Source organism: Salvia splendens, unplaced genomic scaffold (assembly GCF_004379255.2).
Source record: "Salvia splendens isolate huo1 unplaced genomic scaffold, SspV2 ctg901, whole genome shotgun sequence".
NCBI classification, from domain to species: domain Eukaryota; kingdom Viridiplantae; phylum Streptophyta; class Magnoliopsida; order Lamiales; family Lamiaceae; genus Salvia; species Salvia splendens.
Window position 1 is genome coordinate 1 of NW_024599587.1, and position 23,767 is coordinate 23,767.

General features: G+C 45.7%; 1 protein-coding gene, 1 long non-coding RNA gene and 1 pseudogene across 2 annotated transcripts; 1 reads left to right on the plus strand and 2 right to left on the minus strand.

Moving 5' to 3' along the window:
* Positions 1-198: 198 nt before the first annotated feature.
* LOC121791759 lies at positions 199-9,117 on the minus strand (annotated as a pseudogene).
* Positions 9,118-18,957: 9,840 nt separating this feature from the next.
* Positions 18,958-19,278, minus strand: LOC121791762 (cytochrome P450 71AU50-like). The gene has a single exon (XM_042189607.1). The coding sequence runs from the start codon at positions 19,276-19,278 to the stop codon at positions 18,958-18,960; it is 321 nt and encodes a 106-aa protein (XP_042045541.1).
* Positions 19,279-20,693: 1,415 nt separating this feature from the next.
* LOC121791761 lies at positions 20,694-21,690 on the plus strand. The gene is made up of 2 exons (XR_006048713.1): positions 20,694-21,117; positions 21,473-21,690. It is a non-coding gene; the product is annotated as an uncharacterized LOC121791761 (long non-coding RNA).
* Positions 21,691-23,767: the final 2,077 nt, after the last annotated feature.

Below are 23,767 nucleotides of genomic sequence, written 5' to 3' on the forward strand. Positions count from 1 at the left end.
AAGAGAAAAAAATAAGCACATGAATATAAAGAATACACGATTAAGATTTTGGATTCTGACTTTGATGACATAATTTTTGGATTTATCCATCATCAGGGGTCTCGTGGTCAAAGCAAATAGGAAAGTACATATAGGTGATGTTTGGTTGTGGATACTAGTAAGATACAATGTAATATAATAAAAATTAAATAATTTTACTTAATCTGTATGTTGGAATTGCCATAAGATACTTAGCCCTAGTGATCACCATGCCATATTTTTTCAGACATGTCTAACTGATGTCTAACTGATCAGACAACATTCCATCGGGAAGCTCCCAATCAAAGCAATGAACCAACTGTGCCACCACAGATTGAACTATCATCAACCCTAATTGCAATCCCGGGCAACTCCGTCTACCGGAACCAAATGGCAGAAGCTGAAAATCTCTGCCTTGAAGGTCCACATTACTCCCGAGAAACCGTTCGGGAAAAATGTTTCGGGGTCGGGTGTTACGGACGTACTCCGTAACGCTTAGTATCCTCCTTCTCGCGAGACTAGCGATCGCCCTTTCGACAACCTCGAAGGGAAGATCACAATAAATTGTTGATTAGTGGACGTCCTCCACCTAGCAACAAGAGACGGTAATTGGCTTGTTTCTTGGAACTCAAGATAGTTTCAGGGAAAATATTTCATTCATGAAAATAATGGTTGAAGAAATACCCTATTTTATACTAAGGACCCTAGGGCGGTTCGACGTATCCTAATGCATTCGGGAAAGAACCGCAAAGAAAACCCGAACGGGCTTATAACTCGGCCCGACTCCACGGTAATTAACATAACGTCCAAAAAGGATTAAAACATAAAAGGAAAGAATGTAAAGACTAATTCTAATCTCACGGCTACTACTTCTAGCTCGCGAACTTGCTTGGGGCCTTGAGCTTGTCTCGGGGCCTCAAGGTCCTCTTCGTCACTCTCTGACTTCTCTTCCTCCCGGACCCTCGCCCTCGGCGGCGCCGCGTCAACGTCCAGCTCCTGGTCTGCCGGCTGCTCTGCGGTCTGCTCTGCCGCCGAGATATAGTTGGGAGCGGCATGGTCGGGAGCCTCGTATCAACCCCCCCTCCGTTAGAATTTTCCTTGTCCGCAAGGCAAACCTCCAGGAACTGCCTACCAATTTCCTCGACTGGCTCCCACGTAGGCGTGGAAGCATCATCTTCCCACTGCACCAAGCCTTGTCTCTCCGTCGGCCATCGCGCCAGCTGACCCGCTCCTCCAACACTGTCACGGGTCGGACCACCGGCCGATCCCCTACAAAATCCGGAGGCAATTTCACGCCGTCAACATCTCCGTCACCCGCTACAAACTCGCGCAACAGGCTCACGTGAAACACATTGTGGATTCTACTCCCTTCCGGGAGACGCAATTTGTAAGCCACCGGGCCAACCCTCTCCAAAACTTCGAAGGGCCCGTAGAACCTTGGAGCTAACTTCGCCGATAGAGGCTTTGCCACCGAATGTTGGCGATACGGTCGCAACTTCAGCCAAACTATATCGCCTACGTCAAACTCCACGTGCCTGCGGTGTCGGTTTGCCACCTCCGCCATCCTCTGCTGGGCTCGCAAGAGGTTTCGACGTAGAGTGACCAGTAGCTCCCCCCGCTGCCTTGATAATTTTCCGCCACATTAGGCGGTGTTTTTGCCGAAGGAGGGGACGCCACCAGGGCCGGCGGCTCACGCCCATATAAGGCTTTATAAGGCGACGTGCCCAATGCGGCGTGATGGAAGCAATTTAGCGCTAGTTCCGCCCAAGGTAAAAAATTCGTCCACCTCGATGGTCTATCTGCAGCAAATGCTCGGCAAATACTGCTCCAAACCCCGGTTCCGGACCTCCGTCTGGCCGTCCGACTGCGGATGGTAAGCAGTCGAGAAATGAAGTTTGGTGCCACTTAGACGCAACATTTCCTCCCATGTTGCGTTAAGGAATACCGAATCTCGATCCGACACCAAGGTCTTAGGGAACCCGTGGTGCCGGACACCGTATTCACAAATAGCTGCGCTACTCGAGAGGCGTCAAACTTGGTGGGAAGGGGAGCAAAGTGAGCATACTTTGAAAGCCTATCTACCACCACCATAATGGTCGTATACCCACGGATTGGGGCAGCCCAGTGATGAAGTCCATCGACACATCCTCCCACACCTGCGACGGCACGGGCAATGGCACACCACACATTCATTCACCAAACGCCACCACATCCTTGCGCATCCTTGGCCAATAAAAACCTGCCGCCATAGACGGAATGTTCTTTCATGCCCCGGGTGACCTGCAATGGGCGAGCAGTGATGTTCTTGCAGTAACGTACGCTTTGCTTTTGACTCCGCACTCACTAACACCCTGCGATGGAAGTATATCAGGCCCTCGGCCCATGACAAGTGCGAGGGCGCCTCGCCTGCCCTGACTTTGGCCGACAGCTCCACCAAGTCGGGCAGCGTTGCTGTCTCTTCCTGCAGAACACGCACTATATCGGGCATGGGTCTAGAGACGGCTACAAGAAGCTGGGTCTCTCGGACGGCCCTGCTGAATCTGGGGCCGGGGCACTGTCGTCGGCGAGCTCGGCAGAGAGCGGTCCCGGCGCGTCATGTTGCCGGGACAAAGCGTCTGCCGCTTTGTTCGAGCTTACCCCGCTTGTACTCAATCACGAACTTGTATCCCAATCAACTTCCTGACGTAAAGCTGTTGGTCCGGTGTCTGAACCACTTGTTGGAACAACTCCTTCAAGCTTTTCTGATCCGTTCTAATAATGAACTCGCGCCCCAATAAGTATTGTCGCCACTTTGCACGGCCTCCACAATAGCATACAGTTCCTTATGATTGTCGATGCGACTCGTCTGCGAGGTCCCAACTTCTTACTGAAAAACGCAATGGGATGGTCTTGCTGCATTAATACCCGCGCCAATTCCCACCTCGCAAGCGTCTTTTCTACGCAAAAGGGGACGGTGAAATCCGGCAATTGTAGGACCGGTGCTGATGTCATTGCATGTTTCAGATTTGCGAAACGCGGTCTCGGCCTCAGCGGACCATCGGAACGCCTCCTTCTTAAGTAAATCTGTCAAGGGCGCTGCGATCATCGCGTAGTGTGCGATGAAACGGCGGTAATAGCCCGTCAAACCTAAGAAGCCTCGCAGTTGCCGCACTGTCCCCGGCGTAGGCCACGCCGTCATTGCTTGTACTTTCGCCGGGTCGGCTTTGAGGTGACCGTCGTCAATAATGTGCCCCCAAATACTCCACCGACATACTACAAAATGAGCACTTCGACAGCTTGACGAAAAAATTATTCTCGTGGAGCAACTCAAGAACTGCCTCCAAATGCCGACTATGCAGCTCAAGCGTCGGACTGTAAATCAATATGTCATCGAAGAAGACAATAACACATTGTCTGAGAAGCGGCCGGAAAATCGCATTCATCGCAGCCTGAAAGGTGGACGGGGCGTTGGTCAGCCCGAAAGGCATTACGAGGAACTCGAAATGGCCGTCATGAGTCCGAAACGCGGTCTTGAAGATATCGTCCTCGCTCATCCGAAGTTGGTGATATCCTGATCGAAGGTCTAACTTTGTAAAGTACTTGGCACTGCCCAACTCATCAAAAAGTTCCTCTGCCGTAGGAATGGGGAAATGGTCTGGGACGGTTGCCCTATTGAGGGCCCGGTAATCAATGCAAAACCGAAACGTGCCATCCTTTTTACGGATCAGCAATACCGGGGACGAGAACGGGCTGTGACTGTGACGAATAATACCCTGCTCCAACATATCCCGAACCTGCCTTTCGATTTCCGTCTTCTGGAAGTAGGGATATCTGTATGGTCTAACATTAATTGGTCGTGTACCCGGCATAAGATGGATACGATGATCGAATGGGCGCAGTGGAGGCATCCCGCGGGGCTGCTCAAACACTGCGCGATGCGTAGTCAAAACCTCCAAAATTCCGGGAGGTAGATCAGGAGGGAACCCTCGTTGCCGACCCCTTCCAAGGTGTCGGACGCGCTGTCAATCGGCACAATCTCATAAAACTCGTGGTCCCTCGGCTGGGCCGTCAATGTGTATAACGAGTGAAGGGAGATCTGTTTCGGTCCCGGTATCACGCCTTGCAAGAATACTGTCCGGTCCCCGTGCGTGAACTCCAGCGTTTTTTGAACAAAATCCGCCGAGACCTTCCCCAGCGACTCTAACCAGTGCATTCCCAAAATCACATCCGGTCCATGGTGAGCGAGAATGTGGAGATCGACCAAAAATGTATTTCCCTGCAGACTCAGCTTCGTGCCCCGCGAGATGTGAGTGCAGAGCAGGGATGCGCCGTTACCCACTAACACTCGGAACGGTCTGATGGGTGTAAGCTCCAACTGGAGTAGCTCCGCGATTCACGGCTGGAGGAAGTCCAACGTCGCACCTGTGTCGATCAAAACTCGGACGTTTGTATCGCCCAATGTCCCTTGTACGACGAAGGGTTTCGAGCTTCCCCGGCCATCCAAGGCGTGGAGGTGCGATAAGTCCGCGGTAATGAGCTCCTCATCGGGCACCTGAACCCCCGGGGTATCCTCCTGCGGTTCGTCCGCGTCGTCGTCCATATAGCAAAGGAGCTTGACCTTGCAGACGTGCCCCGCGACCCATTTTTCGGGGCAATGGTAACAAAGCCCTCGACGGGCTCGCTCCGATTTCTCCGCGTTTGACACCCGGATTGGGTATGTCCGTGCCTTCTCCGTGTCACGACCCTGCGGCTCCTGCAGCTGTGGTCCCGAGGCTGGGGTCGAGACAGGGCCCCAGGTGGCCTTTTGCTCTCGCCCCGACCATTGGCGTCGCGGATATGGCGACGGCTGGGGTGGACGCTCGTCCTGTGTTGCGGCTAAACGCAGTGCCAGTGCCATTGCCTCCGCCAACGACTCCGGGTTTTGCAACTCTATCTTCTCCTGCAAAGGTTGCTTTAGCCCTTGGATGAAAATAGGAATCAAGGCTGATTCCGACAAATCGGTCACCCGATTGAGATACCGTTCGAACGTTGCATGGTAGTCCGCGACGGTCGACGTCTGAACCAGCTTGGCGATCAGACCCGTATAATTCCTAAAACTTTGTGGGTCGAAGCGATGTCTCACGTCGTCCAGGAATTCTGGCCACGTAACGAACCCATTGGTTTCTCTGTAATTAAATATCCATTCTGACGCGGGGGGGTCAAAAAGCATCACCACATAATGCAAACGCTCAGTCTCTGGAATCCGTTTGTGATCGAAATAATATTGTACTCGGGAGATTCAATTAGGCGCATCTGCCCCGTTAAAGTGGGGAGCGTCCATCTTCATCCCCGAAGAATAATCCGCCCCCTGGCGGGGAAAACGCTCTCGACGTTGAGGTGGGTCCCAGCAGGAGACCCCGCGATCCTCGTACGTATCCTCGTCCCCATCGTCGTGCCTCTGGGGCGGGTCCCAATTATCCCGACGGTGACCCGTTCTATATTCTGGAATATCACGCCGCTGAGAAAAGCGGCCTCCCCCACCACGATCACCACGACTGCCCCGATTCGGTCATCCCCGACCCCGACCCTGCGGACGGTACGGGCGGTCAAGATCCTCACGTACTGGCCGACCATTCCCTCGATATTCCTCCCATTCCTGGTCGGCGTCGTCCCAAACGGATGTGGGGTTTGTCGACGTGGTTCTACGGTCGACGCTCCAAACATTCGACCCTACGGTCCATCTTATCAAATCGCGCATTCAATTGCGCGAACCCCTGCGTGATCGGGTCCATGGATTGGGACCGACCCCCGATCTCGTATGCCTCTCGTGGACGCGGCGGTCCTAGATGCACCGCTGCCGATGTCTCGGCGACGGGAAAATCCGACGCCATTCAATTCCTCCGCTGTGATTGATGATGAGTTACGGGATGAAAGCACCAGTTGTTACGGACGTACTCCGTAACGCTTAGTATCCTCCTTCTCGCGAGACTAGCGATCGCCCTTTCGACAACCTCGAAGGGAAGATCACAATAAATTGTTGATTAGTGGACGTCCTCCACCTAGCAACAAGAGACGGTAATTGGCTTGTTTCTTGGAACTCAAGATAGGTTTTAGGGAAAATATTTCATTCATGAAAATAATGGTTGAAGAAATACCCTATTTTATACTAAGGACCCTAGGGCGGTTCGACGTATCCTAATGCATTCGGGAAAGAACCGCAAAGAAAACCCGAACGGGGCTTATAACTCGGCCCGACTCCACGGTAATTAACATAACGTCCAAAAAGGATTAAAACATAAAAGGAAAGAATTGTAAAAGACTAATTCTAATCTCACGGCTACTACTTCTAGCTCGCGAACTTGCTTGGGGCCTTGAGCTTGTCTCGGGGCCTCAAGGTCCTCTTCGTCACTGACTTCTCTTCCTCCCGGACCCTCGCCCTCGGCGGCGCCGCGTCAACGTCCAGCTCCTGGTCTGCCGGCTGCTCTGCGGTCTGCTCTGCCGCCGGAGATATAGTTGGGAGCGGCATGGTCGGGAGCCTCGTATCATCGGGCCAGACTTTGGAATCTCTTCCAAAGGCCCATACATTCACAAATACGTGTGTTTTACTAGGTATGTTGTAACCCATGAGCTCGCACTCCTCTTGGGCGGCGTGTGATAGTAGCGGTGCCACATGGTGGAGCCTCATTGACTCCTTCACCACACACTCAAGCTACTTGAGACTAGAAAGTTGTGATTTGTTCACCATTTGATCCAAACCCACAACCTCCTCAATTTCTTTTTGTAGCTTCTTCATCACTGTTGGATTCTTCATCAATTCCGACATTATCCAATCAATAGTTGTTGTTGTTGTATCAATCCCACCAATCAACATATCCTTCAAAATAAATTACAAATCAAATATTATAAAAGTTGACGTGACAGGTGGAATTTTTTTTAATTTGATGTAAAGAACAACATTGTACTTATTACCAAAAGCACAGCCTTAACATGACGACGGTCAAAGTCAAACCCGGCCCCACCGGAATCCATAATTGCCATCATAACATCAAAAAAATCACGGCTCTTCTTCTCCTTCTCCTACTCCTCCTTTTTCGCGACATGGTCATCAATGATGGCGTCGAGAAATCCATCAAACGTCGCACTGAGCTTCTCCATGCGGCGGTTGAGCCCCTGAAGATCAAGCGCCACCACCGCGGGGAAATAGTCCCCGACATTAGGCTGCGCAGCCATACGTGTCGTCTCATCAATAACATCCTTAAACCCCAACTCCTCGTCCAAATCCCTATCCACAAACTTCCCCCCAAAATGTTGGAAATTATTTATCATAATATATTCAAGAATACATAATTGAATATGAATAAAGAAAGATCTTTGAACATCATGTATTTCACATATTAACCATAAACATAATGGATCAGAAACTTACTTTATGATCCATAGCGGAAGCGATTGGGGGAGACGGAGAGAACTTCCTCGCACTTTGGTGTAGTGGCGCAACTCCAAGGATTTGTTTCTCTCTCTTTCCCTCGTTTATGTGTTCTCTGTAATGTGTGTGATTTGATGGGATCACCACACTTGTATTTATAGGCAGAGAGAGGACAAAACCCTAATTATAAAAAATTATAGCCATTTCCATCAAAGTGGCTATATAATAAGATGGACGATTCTTTTACATTAATATACTTACTAATTTGATCCAAATCATATGAAATATATAGTCAAATCGGTAATGACTAATTGCTCAATAATATGAATCAATCTTTGTGGTCACACCCATATATATATTCTCATTTGATTGCCTACATAATGCTAATCAAATAGTTATATATATACACGTATATTTTCCTTATTAATAGAAATCAAATATTCTATTTATGGTGATCGACTACTAATTGATTTTGCCAATTAAATGGCTAACTAATCACATACTAAGAAACGTCCCATTCAAATATATATTAATAGCTAATTGATAGCTAATTAGGGAAAAATGTGTCTTGTACCAAATTTATGTATTATATTAAAAATCCAATTCTATTTAGGATTCTATGTAAGACATAAAACTTACACAAAAACCATCAAAAATTCATATCCCCAACAATCCCCCCACTATAGCACTAACATCCACAACCTCCCTCCCCTTGGCCGCCCGGCGGATCCCCTCCACTGCCACCTCCAGCTCGGCACGCCTCATCGCCTGAAACTCCTTGATCTTGGCTCGCTGCAGCTCGAGCGTGCATAGCTTGCGCATGTTGCGCCAGTACGGGCCGCAGGTGTTGGGTTACAAACCCATCCCACATCGGATGAAGGGGGGAAGTTGGAAGGTGTATATAATTCCTGTCCAACCCCAATTAGTTTGAGGCCTTTTGGGAGTGACCCAAAAACAAATCCGTGCGGGCTTGACCCAAAGCGGACAATATCAAACTAATGTTGCAGTCGACAATCCTAACAAGTGGTATCAAAGCCCAGGTGGCTATGGGTTGTGCCTGGATGAGCCCCGGTTAGGGTCAGGCCCTGAAGGACTCAAAGTTAGAGTCGGGCCCAGGATGACTCAGGGGCCAGGGCTGGAACAACCCATGTTCGTGTCGACTGCGTTCCCGATGTGGTCTCGGTTTGAGGGGAGGTTTGTTGGGTTACAAACCCATCCCACATCGGATGAAGGGGGGAAGTTGGAAGGTGTATATAATTCCTGTCCAACCCCAATTAGTTTGAGGCCTTTTGGGAGTGACCCAAAAACAAATCCGTGCGAGCTTGACCCAAAGCGGACAATATCAAACTAATGTTGCAGTCGACGATCCTAACAGCAGGGAGCGCAAACCACGTCCCTGTGGCCATACGTGAGGCGCGCGGTCGAGAGGTAGTGGGGCCTGTCAGACAAAACGGCGTCGTGTGTCCTCAGCACTAGCTTGGCAGCGGCCGGAGAGAGCCGAGGCGCATGTGCATGATCTCGCCGTGTTGTTGAGCAAGGCGGCGGAAATCTTGGTGGGGATTTTTGCCTAATAAATGGATGTGGCCTATCACCGGAAGCCCCCTCGGCGCCGGTAGCAGATGTAACATTGTTTTCTTCTTCCTCGGCCATTGATTATTTAGGAAGTGGAGAAATAATGCTAGTGCTAATGCTGCAAGTGAACAAATGCACTCCATTTTCGGAAGTGAAGATCTTGATAGTATAAAGATTAATATGGAGTGATAGTATATTTAAAGAAATAAATTGATAGTGTTGGATTACTACTTGCTTTGGGCATTTTATTAGAGGTTTGTCAAGGTCAATAGTTAAGTCATCCGGGCGTCATCTGCACTCCTAAGTCGTCCAGCCGTTATTTGCACTCCCTTTGACCCAGAATAGAGGTCATTTTTGGGGAATTACACGGGATTATAGGAGATATTGTTTTGTGTGTTAAGTGGAGAGAGAAAATAGTACTCTTCTGTCCGTCATTAAATGCCTCATTGTTCCTTTTATGTCATTCCGTCAATAAATGTCTCATTTTACTTTTACTACATTTGGTAAGTAAATCTTACCTTCTACTAACTCATTCCACTGGCATATTATTATATCAATATATAAACATAGCCCCAGTATTCCACTAACTTTTTCTCCTACTCTACTTTATAAAGTCGAACAATTTCTTAAAACTCGTGCTGATCATATATGTGACATTTAATAATAGAACGGATGGAGTATATTTATATTATTGTGAGGGAGTTTTTTGTGATATCTTGTGGGACTACTAAAAAGGAAAGTATGACATTTATTATAGGACGAAGAGAGTGATATGATTTGAATTCGTTAGAGTGTCCACAATAGGGAGCCGCAGCTCCTGTCCAAGGACTTAGCTGGGCCACGGCGTGCCACCTAGTTGGCGCGTACACAGCGCATGGACTCTGCCCGCGGCGCTCTATTGCAGGGCGCCGAGAGCCATGGCTCTACCCAACTTTTTTTGTTCGAAATTTTTCTATTTATACTACATTTTCACCTCACACACATTTTACATCCTAATTTTCACTCTCTATATTTTTGTAGTCTCAATATGCAAGGTGGAGATGGTAATTTTCACTCTCTATATTTTTTTTATTAAATTACGCATTTTTTTCTAATTATTATTGTCCGATAATTTTTACTCTAATTAAATTAAAATATACCAACAATTGAAAAAATAATTAGATTTGTGGTTGTGGCTTATCTACTATTAGGCTCAAGTTTTTTTTTGGCTATGGACAAATTTTTATATTTTTGCACAAGAATTTGTGGCTTGGGCTTGGCCTAACTACTGTGGACACTCTTAGTGATCGCGTCCATGTGGAAAAATAATTCTATAATGCACTGAATAACTAAATTGCATTTGTCGCGTAAATTCGTCGAGAGGAAGAAATTTACAAGTCATGATAGTACAGACAAAAACGGGAAAGAAAAAATCAAACACGGGAATAGGACAGATTTTGGAAAACCAAAGCCATAAAATTGAAGAGTTACATCTTCTCAATGCGACAAGTTAATGGCGCGGAAAACTTTCTCATTATTAAGTACACTTTGATTACGTCAAAATTCACATCTTAGAGCATCTTCAATGGCGGCGAGCGCATCGGCTAGCCGATTCCCGGCGCTGGCTGGTCCGCTCACCGAACCATTGGAACCGGCGAGCTCCATTTCGGTGAAAATATTGGCGACCTGACACCGATTTTCAAGCTCTGCCGATCCGCTCGCCGGTCGGCTGGCCGCCATTGCAAGCTCCCGATCGGCGAGCGATTGGCCAGCTCAATTTTTTATTATTTTTTTATTTTTCGAAACACTATATATACGCGATTTGCACGTCATTTTCATTCGCACTGCTTGTTTTAACGAGTTTTCTCTCTCACTTAATTTCTGTACAAGAGCAATAAAGCAAAATGGAGAACAACAACGAGTATACTCCAGTGACGAGCGGGTCTCAAACTCACACGGTACCCGTGGGAGGTGGATGGGGTCCGATGGCCGGGTACTACAACATGTACCCTTGGCAGCAGATGATGCCCGGGATGGCAGCCGGTGGTAGTATGCCGGGAAGGCAGGGAATGCACGGCGGGCAGGCGATGCCGGGGATGCATCCCGGGATGCAGATGATGCCGGGGTGGCAGCCGGGGGGGGGAACAATGTCTATCGCCCCAGTTTTGATTTTTTGGCTGCTTCTTCGCACACATCGACCCCATAGGAGACGCAGTTCACTGGGCGTGATATTTTCTCCTTAGAGGAGTTGGGGATAGATTTCGAGGATGCGGACACTCCCGTTCAAACGGGGGGAGTAGGACGGGGTCGGGGCGCACCAAAGAAGAAGAAGGAGAAGGGGAAGGGGAAGAGGGTGGTCGGCGAGTCGTCGCAGCCGGCTGATGACGACAGCCCGGCAAGGAGGAAGTGGACGGATGCGGAGAACGTCGCGCTGTCCAAGGCTTGGGTGAGTGTTTGCGATGATCCCTTCCATTCGAACAAACAGAGGATCATCAACTTGTGGGCTAAAATAGCAGCAGCCTACAAGGCATTTTGCCCGGAGGGGGCCACACAGCAGGGAGGAGTGCAGGAAGGGGTGGGACCAAATCAGGGCTGCGGTCTCCCGATTTTCGGGCTTGTACACCAACGCCCTCCGCATGCAGACCTGTGGCCAAACTGACGAGGACTGCAGGAGGATAGCGGAGAAAGCCTTCCCCGTGCCCGGGCTTTATAAGGAGTTCACCTACTGGAACTGCTATGAGGTGCTGATGGACTCCGAGAAGTTTCGGGCAGGTGTCGATGCTAGCTGGCCGAAGAAGCAACGACTGAACTATGTCGGTGATTACAGCGGCAGCAGCGGCGGTTCCCACGACCTCCCCGAGGAAGTTCAGGAGTTCCCGTCCCCTCCATCGTTTACTTGCCGCACTCGCCCGGTTGGTCAAAGGCGGGCGCAACGGGCAGCGAGGGGGTCGCCCAGGGGTCCCAAGAGGTCCAGTCGGCATCCCCCTGTTGGCAAGTCGCCAACTGAGCTCGCCTTCTTCGCGCGTCAACAAACGCGGGCTCAGATGCACAAGATCTTAGCTGAATGGAGGGCGGCAACTGACCCGTGGAGAAGAGGTTTCTTCACTCAATGCTCGAGAGTATGCAGGTCGATTTGGATGCCGCCGCGGCACGGTTGGGAGGCTCAGACGCGGGCTCAGGTCCCACAGATTTTGGGGTCTCGGATAGCGGCGACCACTGCACTGGCCACGAGGAGTGAGGTGGAGGCGGGGGCTCGTGTGTGGTAGATGAGTTTTTTTTAATTAGTTTAATTTTTTAAATTAATGTACTTTTTTAATTTAAATATTATTATTGAATTTTCCCGTATTTGTGTCGTAAATTTAATTCCGTATTTTTTGTAATTATTAATTATTTGTTTTTTATAATTTTGTTTATTGTGGCTAGCCTATGACTTGGCTATTGCTTGTCCAGTTGTTTGTCCTGATGATGCGGCAAGAGGAGTTTTTAGTGCTGCTGATGTGGCAGAAGGAGTTTGTGGCTGGGCTATGGCTGGGCTATTCTTATTGTGGATGCTCTAAGAGCATCCGCAATGGAGGTGAGCCCACCGGCTAGCCGATCCTTGGCGCTCGCCGAACCATTGCAGCCGGCGAGTGCCAAATCGGCGAGAAAAATGGCGAACGTACGCCGATTCCTGCGCGCAGGCCGATGCGCTCGCCGATCGCCTGGCCGCCATTGCAGGCTCCAATCGGCGAGCGATCGACAAGCGGATGTTTTTTTTTATTTAATTTTCGAAACACTATATACTCGATTTGCACGTCATTTTCATTTGCACCACTTGTTTTAACGAGTATTCCTCTATCTTAGTTTCTGTACAATATCAACAACGCGAAATGGAGCACAACAACGAGCCTACTCCAAGGACGAGCGGGTCTCAAACTACCACGGTACCCGTGGGAGGTGGATGGGGTCCGATGGCCGGGTACTACAACATGTACCGTTGGCAGCAGATGATGCCCGGGATGGCATCCGGGGGTGGTATGCCGGGATGACAGGGGATGCCGGGGGGGTGGCAATGCCGGGCGGGCAGGAAGTACCCGGGATGCAGATGATGCCGGGGTGGGCACTCGGGATGCAGATGATGCCGCGGATGCAGCCAGGGATGCAGGGGACGCCGGGGGGGGGACAACGTCTATCGCCTCAGTTTTGATTTTGTTACTGCTTCTTCGCACACATCGACCCCAGCGGAGACGCAGTTCACTGGGTTTGAGACCTTCTCCTTAGAGGAGTTGGCAATAGATCTCGGGGATGCGGACACTCCTGTTCAAACGGGGGGAGTAGGGCGGGGTCGGGGCGCGCTAAAGAAGAAGAAGGGGAAGAGGGTGGTCGGTATGTCTTTGTAGCCAGCTGGTGACGACAGCCCGGCACGGAGGAAGTGGATGGACGCGGAGAACGTCGCATTGTCCAAGGCGTAGGTGAGTGTTTGTGATGATCCCTCGCCTCGAACAATCAGAGGATCGTCAACTCGTTGGCTAAAATAGCAGCAGCCTACAAGGCATTTTGCCCGCAGGGGTGGCCACGCAGCGGGGAGGAGTGCCAGAAGGGGTGGTACCGAATCAGGGCTGGGGTCTCCTGATATTCGGGCTTGTACACCAACGCCCTCCGCATGCAGTCCAGTGGCCAAACTGACGAGTACTGCATGAGGATGGCGGAGAAAGCCTTCCCCGTGCCCTGGCTTTACAAGGAGTTCACCCACTAGAACTGCTATGAGGTGCTGATGGACTCTGAGAAGTTTCAGGCAGGTGTCGATGCTGGCTGGCCAAAGAAGCAGCGCCTGAACTATGCTGGTGATTACAGCGGCGGCAGCAGCGGCGGTTCCCACGACCTCCCCGAGGATGTACAGGAGTTCGGTTGGTCAAAGGCGGGCGCGCCAGGCCTCCCTGGAGGTCCAGTTGGCATCCCCCTGTTGGCGGGTTGAGGGTCGAGCTCCTCTTCTTCGCGCGTTAACAAGCGCGAACTCAGATGTACAAGAACTTAGCCGAATGGAGGGCGGCAACGGACCCCGAGGAGAAGAGTTTTCTTCACGCCATGCTCGTGAGTATGCGGGCCGATTTGAATCCCGCCGTGGCACAGGAGGAGGGCTCAGACGCGGGCTCAGATGCCCCAGATTTGGGGTTCCCGGATAGCGGCGGCGGCGACGGCGGAGAGGTGTGAGACGGAGGCGGGGGGCTCGTGTGTGGCGGAGGAGTTTTTTTTATTAATGTAATTTTTTTAATTAATGTACTTTTTTTAATTAATGTACTTTTTAAATCTAAATATTATTATTGAGTTTTCCCGTATCTGTGTCGTAAATTTAATTCCGTATTTTGTGTGATTGTTAATTATTTGTTTTTATAATTTTGTTTATTGTGGCTGGGCTATGGCTGGACTATTGCTTGTCAAGTTGCTTGTCCTGATGATCTGGCAGGAGGATTTTTAGTGCTACTGATGTGGCAGAAGGAGTTTGTGGCTGGGCTATGACTGGGCTATTGCTGGGCTATTCTTAGAGCATCCACAATGGCTTTCGCCCAACAATAGCCCAGCCATAGCCCAGCCACAAACTCCTCCTGCCACAGCATCAGCACTAAAAATCCTTCTGCCACATCATCAGGACAAGCAAATAGCCCAGCAATAGTCTAACAATAACCTAGCCACATCACTCAAAATTATATAAGCTAAATAATTGACAATCACACAAAATACGGAATTAAATTGACGACACCGATACGGGAAAATCCAATAATTTTATTTAAATTTGATGACAACTAGATCACGGAAACCATCCAAGCCCCTTGGCCTAGCGGTAAAGGGTGCTGGATACCGCGTCCATCCTGGAGGTCTCGAGTTCGAACCCTGGGTGGCGTAATTTGTCTTTCCTCCTTATTATAGTAGTTGATTTGTAATTTCCTCCTTCATATATATGATATAAATATATGAAGTTAATTTTTTAAAAAAAAAAAAAAAAAAAAAAAAAAAAAAACTAGATCACGGAAACCCTCGATTCACACTAGTTGTTTACACTTGGTTGAAGACTACTCTCATTCATCTCTTAACTGCATCTCTGCATCTGTGTTATATACACACTCGAGGAGCTAAGCAACAAACTAACCTCCCTCTTGGAGTTAGTTACCAACGGCTAGTTTAGCTCAATCTTGAGCTGATCACAAACTGCTCCTAACGGCTCCATGCAACGGCTTTGCTACATTGTGTTTGTTCATCCAATTCAACTAACAGTTTATGGTGGACGTAAATTGTAAATATATTGATATATATAGTAATGAGTTGGAGAGAATTTTACATAAATGAAAATGAGCTATTTGTATGAGACGGACGGAAAAGGAAATTGTCCATATTTTTATAGGATGGAGGGAATATTTACCTACTAGATATTGTATAAGAACACCAATAACAAAATTAACTTCAAATAAACGTAAATACTGAAACTAAATTGTTTCTGGGACTAGATCACGCTTGAAACAAGATTGAAACAAAGGACTATGTGGTTCAAATCATATGACGCTTGGTGGAGAGAGTTGAAATGATACGAACCCGACATCCTCTTCCAGAATCGAAATAGATGTGTGTTGGGGTTGGGGGGGCCAGGGCGAAGGGTGGCAGTAGTTACTCAAGCTATGAGGGAATATCACATCTACTTATCCTATAGCAACTAAAGACAAAGAAGAAAATGAAGTTACTTAAAATATAAAAAGTAATTGGCCTACCGAGACAATTTTCAAACAACCTTTTAAGACCACCAAAGTTTTCATTTTTGAAAGAACTTCAAGTGGGTATATTGCACGCCTCAATCAGAGTTCGTTAAAGAACACTGTAACGCCCCCACTTTTTGAACCCTAATTTTCGAACCCTAAAATTTTGCATTAAATGTTTTAATGCCGTGAAGTATGTGGATTTAATGATGAGTGAATTTATTGCGTGATTTCTTTGTGACCTAATTGTGTTTTGGGGTTGAGTGTTGGTTTGAATGGTCAATATCGTTGAATATGTGACGTGGAGGTGGAATAGTCAATCTGGTTAAGTTTTATGAGGTGGCTCTGCGAATAATTGATGCGGGGGTGAAATTTATTGTGGTGAAATATTCTTAAGGGTGAGTTAGATTGAGTAGGTTCATCGATAATTATTTTTACCCATATTTTTGGAAATTTCGACCATGACTACTTATTGGAGAGGAATCCTATTTTCTTGGATTTAATTAATTGCTAGGGATATTTTCCCAAATTAAATCCAAAACCCAATTATTCTTTATTTTCTTCATGAGAAAATCGACCCCATGCTTGTTCCTAGGGAGATCTCGAAAATCTCCTATTTATGGGGAGAAGGAATTATTGATTATATTATTTGATCCCTTATTTATTCCCTCCCATGAATAAATTCAAATATCCTAGCAAATGTTGCCTTATCTTATTCAAATTAAAGATTTGAAATTTATTCCTTGTGGAAGAAGCAGAATTCACGCCACTTCCCTATTTTATTGAGGGAATTATTATTTTTATTCTGGTCCGTATTATTCTACTCCGTGAAATACCAAATTAAATCGTAGGCTAATTAAATAGCCCAGATTTCGAATTCCTCCTTATGCCTCTCCAAAAATCACGCCAACTACACTCTACCATATCTTTCAAATCTTTAATTTATTTAATTAAAGATATTATATTTTGTACTCTACAAATACATGAGAAACCCTAAACCTAGGAATTAAAAAAAACACGCCTCCCACTCCCTTGAAATTCACGTCCCACTTCTCTCTCTCAATTTTTCTTCTATTTTTCTCCAAGAATTCTTCATCTTTTGAGAAGAATTTAAGTTGAAGCCTCATGAATTGTTGAAGAATCAAGATTATACCTTGTTTCTACCGAACGTTTCCATTAAGAAGAGGTACTTTGATCTATCTTTTCTCATCTAACCGATTAATCGGTGTCCTCGAACCCTCATGCATATAGATCGAGTGAAAAGAAAGAAACCAATTTACGAATGAGATGCATGTGTGTGTGGATCGATGTGTGCGTGTGTGTGTGGGTGTGTGCGTGGTGTGTTGAATAACACTCATGCGTGACCATGATTTGATGATAGATCTGGAGTTGTGTATGAATAAATTGATGTGAAGAGCATGTCTTGATTATGAATGTTAATATAAAACGAATCGATGGGCAAAAGGAAAACGTTGGGGGACATGCATGTCTTTGAGTCAATGATTGAGACTGATTTGTGTTACACATAATTTAAAGGTGATAACTCGCGCTCTCAGCGTGATAGCAAGGGGAAGAAAGTACTTGGGATCTAAGCAGACGAGGTGGGCTTTCTATTGCAATAAGGACAACATCCTAAATATTTATCGTTGAGAATGAAATCTGTTTTTATCATGCCGTGATTTGTTTTGTCGTGCCTATCCCTTGTGGCTCTGCCACTATTATTTAAATCGAATTCAGATCCTCGTAGAGCCGCAAACTCTACTTGGATTAGTGTACACCAATGGTAGACCGTGTGTTAGCGTACGGGTTGGCCGGTCTAGTGACCTGGATTGCGGCCGCATTCCTTGTCACGTAGAATGAGGATATGGTAAACGTCTATGGGAAAATGACTAATCAGTCGACTTTTGACGATGAAATATTTTGGTACCTCGGGCCTTTCTAAAGATAAAACCCCGACGGATACTTAAAAAAAGGCATGATAGATAAATAATTTTTTCTTTGATAAACTGTTTTCAGCAATAAGTCCACTGAGTATATTATAGTACTCAGCCCTGCATATGTTTTCCCTATGTGCAGGTTGATCGGCGACGAGTGGTTGGCGGTGTTGAGCAAATTAATTAAATTGATGTGATTGTCTTGAAACTCCGAGTGTCGTCGTGTCTTCACACATGACTTCACTCTTCTCTTGGATGCTTCCGCTAAAACATGATTACTCTTATCGTTGGGTTGATACTGAAACTATTGGATTCTTATTTTGGATATTGAGACATGTTACATTTTGGCTTATTTTGAACCATGCCATTTTGACCTAAATTATGATAGTCATTTTTCATTGGATTTCAATGCTAAAGCGTCACCTTTTTTTTCTTATACTTAATTGTTCATTAAATACTTTGGTCAAACATCTTTGATGAAACCCTAGCCTATTTTCCTTGTTGCAATCAAGTCCGTTTAAGTCGCGATCGCCGCAATTATTCTACCCTAGAAGGGCGATCGTGACAAACACTATGGTCATTTTACGAACACCGCTCATTATAGAGATTTCCACTCAACTGAGTGACAATCCAACGGCGAAGTTAAACACCCTGGATCTGATTTTAGCTCATTGCACGCCACAATCCATGTGGGTATCTTGCACACCTCAATCAGAGTTCGTTAAAGAACACTATGGTCATTTTACGAACATCGCGCATTGTAGAGATTTCCACTCGACTGAGTGACAATCCAGCGGTGAAGTGAAACACCCTGGATCCGATTTTAGCTTACTTTTGGGGTCTTAATAAACATAGATTTTGCATATTTCTAAGACCTAGATTTGACTCGTTTTGCCTGTCAATCTCAAGTTTACAATAAACCATCACCCGTTGGCGCACTCAACGACCGCGACTTCGTTCAGCAGACCGCTTGGCGGGTCCGAATCCACCACTTTTCATTTTCAACCCTTTTTCTGCCTTTTTCTAAGTCTATTTATACAATTCTTAAAAAAACACGTCAAAATACCGATTTGTATAAAATATGCAATTAAAGTAGATATCTTGTATATATGACATTTAAAATGATCTGAATCTATCCCTTAATACATGCATAATCCATGTTTAACATATACTCAACAAACTAATCAAATATCACAATCGATATAGAATTGGTTGCAAACTAATTAATCACGTAATAAAACTAAAAAATAGGAACATCAAAAACCCAATCAAACCAACAAAAATACGAGTTTATTAAATCCACATTGCTTCCCAGAAATCTCTCCGGATCAAATCTTTCAGGGTCTTCCTAGGCATCTGGATCTCTCCCGATGGCCCACACATTTACAAGAACTCGTGATTTGTTGGGTATGTGGAAGTCGTCCACCTCGCATTCTTCCATTGCCTTGTGGGCAAGGATGGGGCCAACGGGGTGGAGTCGCATGGATTCTTTAATGACACAATCAAGGTATTTAAGGCTGGGGAGATGGGATTCATCCACCCTTTGGTTTAACCCTACAATTTCTTCTAGCTTCTTTTGAAGTTTTTTCTTTGCTTTCGGATGCTTAATTAGTTCAACCATTGCCCATTCCGTTGTTGCTGCCGAAGTGTCCATCCCAGCTAGCACCATATCCTATGTGTGCCACACTACCTTAGATAAGATAATAGCGAGATACAACCAAATAAGATTTGTCTAAGATTTAATAAGGTTGTCGCGACCGCACTCCCTAAGGATAGGAAGCACGGTGGGTCGCGACTAATGGGGGAATTAAGAAGCGGGGAAGAAAGGGAAAACAATCAAGGGGTACGACATGTAGAGCAAAAGACAAAACTTTATTATCAAATTATAGTCTGAGATCACGAAGCAACATAGTTTGAATGAAAATAGTTCAACAAATTAAGGAAACATAAGAGTTTTAAAACTTGACGTAGCGGAAGCAATATAGAGTTAGCTACTACTATGTATGAAGACACAATAGCAACCGGATAATTTATTGAATACTATCTTTGTCCAAATGCTCAACATCCTCCGTCCCCCGTCCACGCTCAACCTGCACATAGAGAAAACATATGCAGGGGCTGAGTACTTGATGTACTCAGTGAACTCATGCCCAAAATACATTTCATCCATAAAGTTATGTCAAGCCACCGTTGAGTGAAACTCGGATTTTACTTTAAAAATGCCGAGAAACACTAAAATCATTTCCATCGTAAAACATGGCTGCAGCCCATCATCATCATCATCCTCCATCATTTACCATATCTGAACCATCATGTGAAACGAGAATGTGGCCACAAACTCGATCACTGGACGGCTCACGATCCCCATCAGTGCACTAGTCTGAGTAGGGACTCACTCCCTAGTCAGACCCGAATTCGTTAACCATCAAAGTCTAGTAGGACATTATCCTAGTAGACAATCAGATATGCAATTCAAAACATAAAATACGGCATGACATAACAGTTAAACCACCCTTATCTCACCATATACATATCATTGCAAATAAAGAGTTTAAGTAATAAAACCCACCTCAAAAGCTTAGTAGTTTCCTTAACAACTTCTCGATCCGACTTTAACGAGCGTGCGAACAACCTTTTTGAGAAAATTAAAGTGCACATCAATCTCAAGAAAGAAAATATTTAGAATGCATGCACTCTAATTAACGTCTTTTATCTCGTTTATCAGTTTTCGCACATTTTTTATTATTCGGCGGCCGCCCAAGGCGTCGCGTGCGACGCCGGTCGGCCGCTTACGCTCGTTCTTTCTTCTGTTGGCTCATCGTATTTTTTCCACGACGTCGAGAATGCAACTATTTCTCTTCGAAATTATTTTATTTCGGAATCGGGATAAATTATTCATAATTCGAATTATTCCCGAAATTAATTAATATTTCCCACGATTAACTTAAATCATTCTTTACGATTAAATCAACGGCCCAAGACTTAATTATTTTCCTCACCTTACTTCCAATTAAATTAAGAAGCCCCATAACAAAAAAAAATTAAAGGAAAGGCCCAACTTAAATAAAACAAAAGTGGCCCAACTACTACTCTATCCTCTCCACATCTCCCTCTCTCCCTCTCTCTATTCTTCTCTCTCTCAAATCGACGGAAACTGCAGAAACTTCCAGCCTTTGTCGCTTGTTCTGGCTCGCCGCTGCCGTCGGAGTTGCTGCTCGAGTCGCCGGGAAGAGGCGACGCCGCTGCCCGTCGCTGTACCCAACGCGTCGCCTGGAGCCACCGCCGCTGCTGCTCGCGGCGTTATTCACCGGAGTCACTGGCCGTCGCCGTCGCTCGCTGCGCTGCTGCTGCCACGGTGAAAAAGCCGCTGCTGTCGCACCGCCTTACAGGCGCCGTCGTCGCTGCTGCCGCCGGATAGCACGGCTGCTGTCGCCGGCATCCTGAACCACTCCGCTCAGCCCCGCACTCCACCCGAACAACCCCTATTAACACCGAAAAGACCCGCAAGGTGTATTTTTATTACCAAGTTATGTTCTTTGGGACTTTCGATGGCATACGGCGAGTGTTCGATTATGTTGATTGTTAAATTGTTTAAATTGGTTATGAAAGTGGATGTATGCACAATATGTATGAATAGCTATTAAAATCTCATGCTTTGTGATAGGAAAGAGATTATACCTCAAAATGGTTGAACTTGATTGTGAAAACACAAAGGATGGTAGCAATTTCTCCCCCTTCTTCTCGACACTCTCCCTCTCGACTCCCACCCCCTTTTTTTCTTTTGCTTGAAAAGTTGAAGTGGTAGGATAGGGAGGAAGATGAATGAACATAGGTTATAACATGGGTGACTCTTAGTTTTGTAGAATTAAATGTGGGAGGTGGAAGGTGAAGAAGTGGAACTGGAGGGTCTCCACTTGAAGGGGCGTCGACCATGTGGGAGAGGAAGAAAAGAAGAAGAGCTTCTTGGGCTTGCTCCCATTTGTTTGGAAAGATTTGGGCTCCTAATTAATTGTAAGTCCAAGTTTGTATAATTATTAATTGGTTGGACTTGTTGATTATTATGGCCCAAAGCCATTTTAAATAAACATTTGGACTCTAATTCATCATTTGAGAATTTCCAAGTGTATTATTATTATATTGCATTCTTGATCACTAATTAAAGTTCGTAAACCTTAAAAAACCTTGGTGTTGTTCCAAGTACCATAAATACTATACTTTATAACAACAAAACGAGAGGCGTAGAATAACGACAAAATTTTATGTTTATTAAAACAAGACATATTAAATTAGTACTTAAAAAGTACGGGCGTTACAGTGTAATTATGAACCCCAAAATACATTGTCACATACCGAGGTTTTGAGAAAAAATTAATCGAACAACAGATAAGATTAGTCATGGCCTTTAATCATCAGTATTTATGGCAACCGAACAACCCCCAAATAAACAAATAAAACTAAAATCATGACGATACCAGTAGCACGGCCTTCACATGGCGACGGTCGAATTCGAATCCAGCCTCGCCCGAGTCGTGAATAGCCATGATCGTATCCACGAAATCATAACTCCTCTCTTTCTTCTCAGCATGTTCACCAATAATCCTCTCAATAAACCTTATTGTGGTAAAAGCATATCATAGTATAGAAATTTCTGTAGGCTAGAAATGTTGTTTTATTAATTGAGTAAGATCTATATAAACTTAGTATACAACCACACCTTTTATAATGCTACAAAAATAACTACCAAATACCTACTTTCCTAATAAATAGGAACTGTCACATAACTGACAGTGTCCTAATCTAATAATAATAACCAACTCCTAACTTATCCAATATTTACAGAATTAATTGAATCAACTTTCAACACTCACCCTTGATTCAAACTCACATATTCCTAACTGAGATGTGAAAAACTGATGTTTAGCTTGCGGAAGCGATTTGGTGAAGATATCAGCGGTCTGCTCATTTGTACCACAAAACTTCAGTTGAATATTTCCATCTGCAACCAGCTTACGAATGAAGTGGTGCTGCACATCTACGTGCTTTGTTCTGCCATGAAAAGCTGGGTTTTTCGCCATTGCAATAGCAGACCTGTTGTCACAATATATAACTGTAGCATCATTGTGATCAAGGGGAAAATCAGTAAGTAATTTTTGAAGCCACAAAGCCTGGTATGTTGCTGATGTAGCTGCTGCATACTCTGCTTCAGAGGATGATAGGGCTATTGTTTCTTGCTTCTTTGAACTCCAAGTTACAGCCCCGGAACCAAGGCGGAAAATATTTCCTGATGTGTTTTTTCTATCATCTAAGCACCCTGCCCAATCACTATCGGTATGCCCAGCCTATTTGAAGTCTGACACTTTAGTATACCATATTCCAAATTTTACTATACCTACAACATAACAGAGTATTCTTCGAGCTGCACCAAGATGTTGCTTCGTTGGATTACGCATGTATCTCGACACTACACTTATAGGACAATCGATGTCAAGCCCTGTATGAGTAAGGTAGTTAAGTCCTCTAACTAGACTTCTGTACATTGTACCGTCAGCATGTTCAATCAACACGCTGCAACTTCTCGTTAACATTAATCGGTGTTGCTGCAATTTCACAATTGCTCATGTGAAATTTCTTCAACAGATCAGTAGCATGCTTTTCTTGACAAAAAAAGATTCCATCCTTGATTTGCTTCACCTCAAGTCCAAGAGAAAAACTTAGCAAACCTAAGTATGTCATCTGAAACTCATTCATCATATTAGACTTGAACTCATCCACCAATAATTGAGATGAACCCATATAAATCATATCATCCACATATAGACAAACAACAAGGAAATCTTTGTTACCTTGCTTCTTGAAGTAGAGAGTGGGTTCATTATCACTTCTTGCGAATCCACTCGCTTGAAAGAAGGAGTCAATTCTGCTATACCACGCACGCGAGGCTTGTTTCAGCCCATAAAGAGCTCTCCTCAACTTGTAAACTTTGTCTTCTTGCCCATCGATAGTGTGTTGCTGCTCGCTCAACTGTTGCCTATTAAACTGCTGCTTGCTGAGTTGTGGGGCGATGTATGATTGCTTGAGTTTTGAGTTGGGCTATCTGGTGGTGTAGTGTCAGATGATGACGAGTCGCTGCTGCCATTTTCCTTAGGTTCTTCATGCCT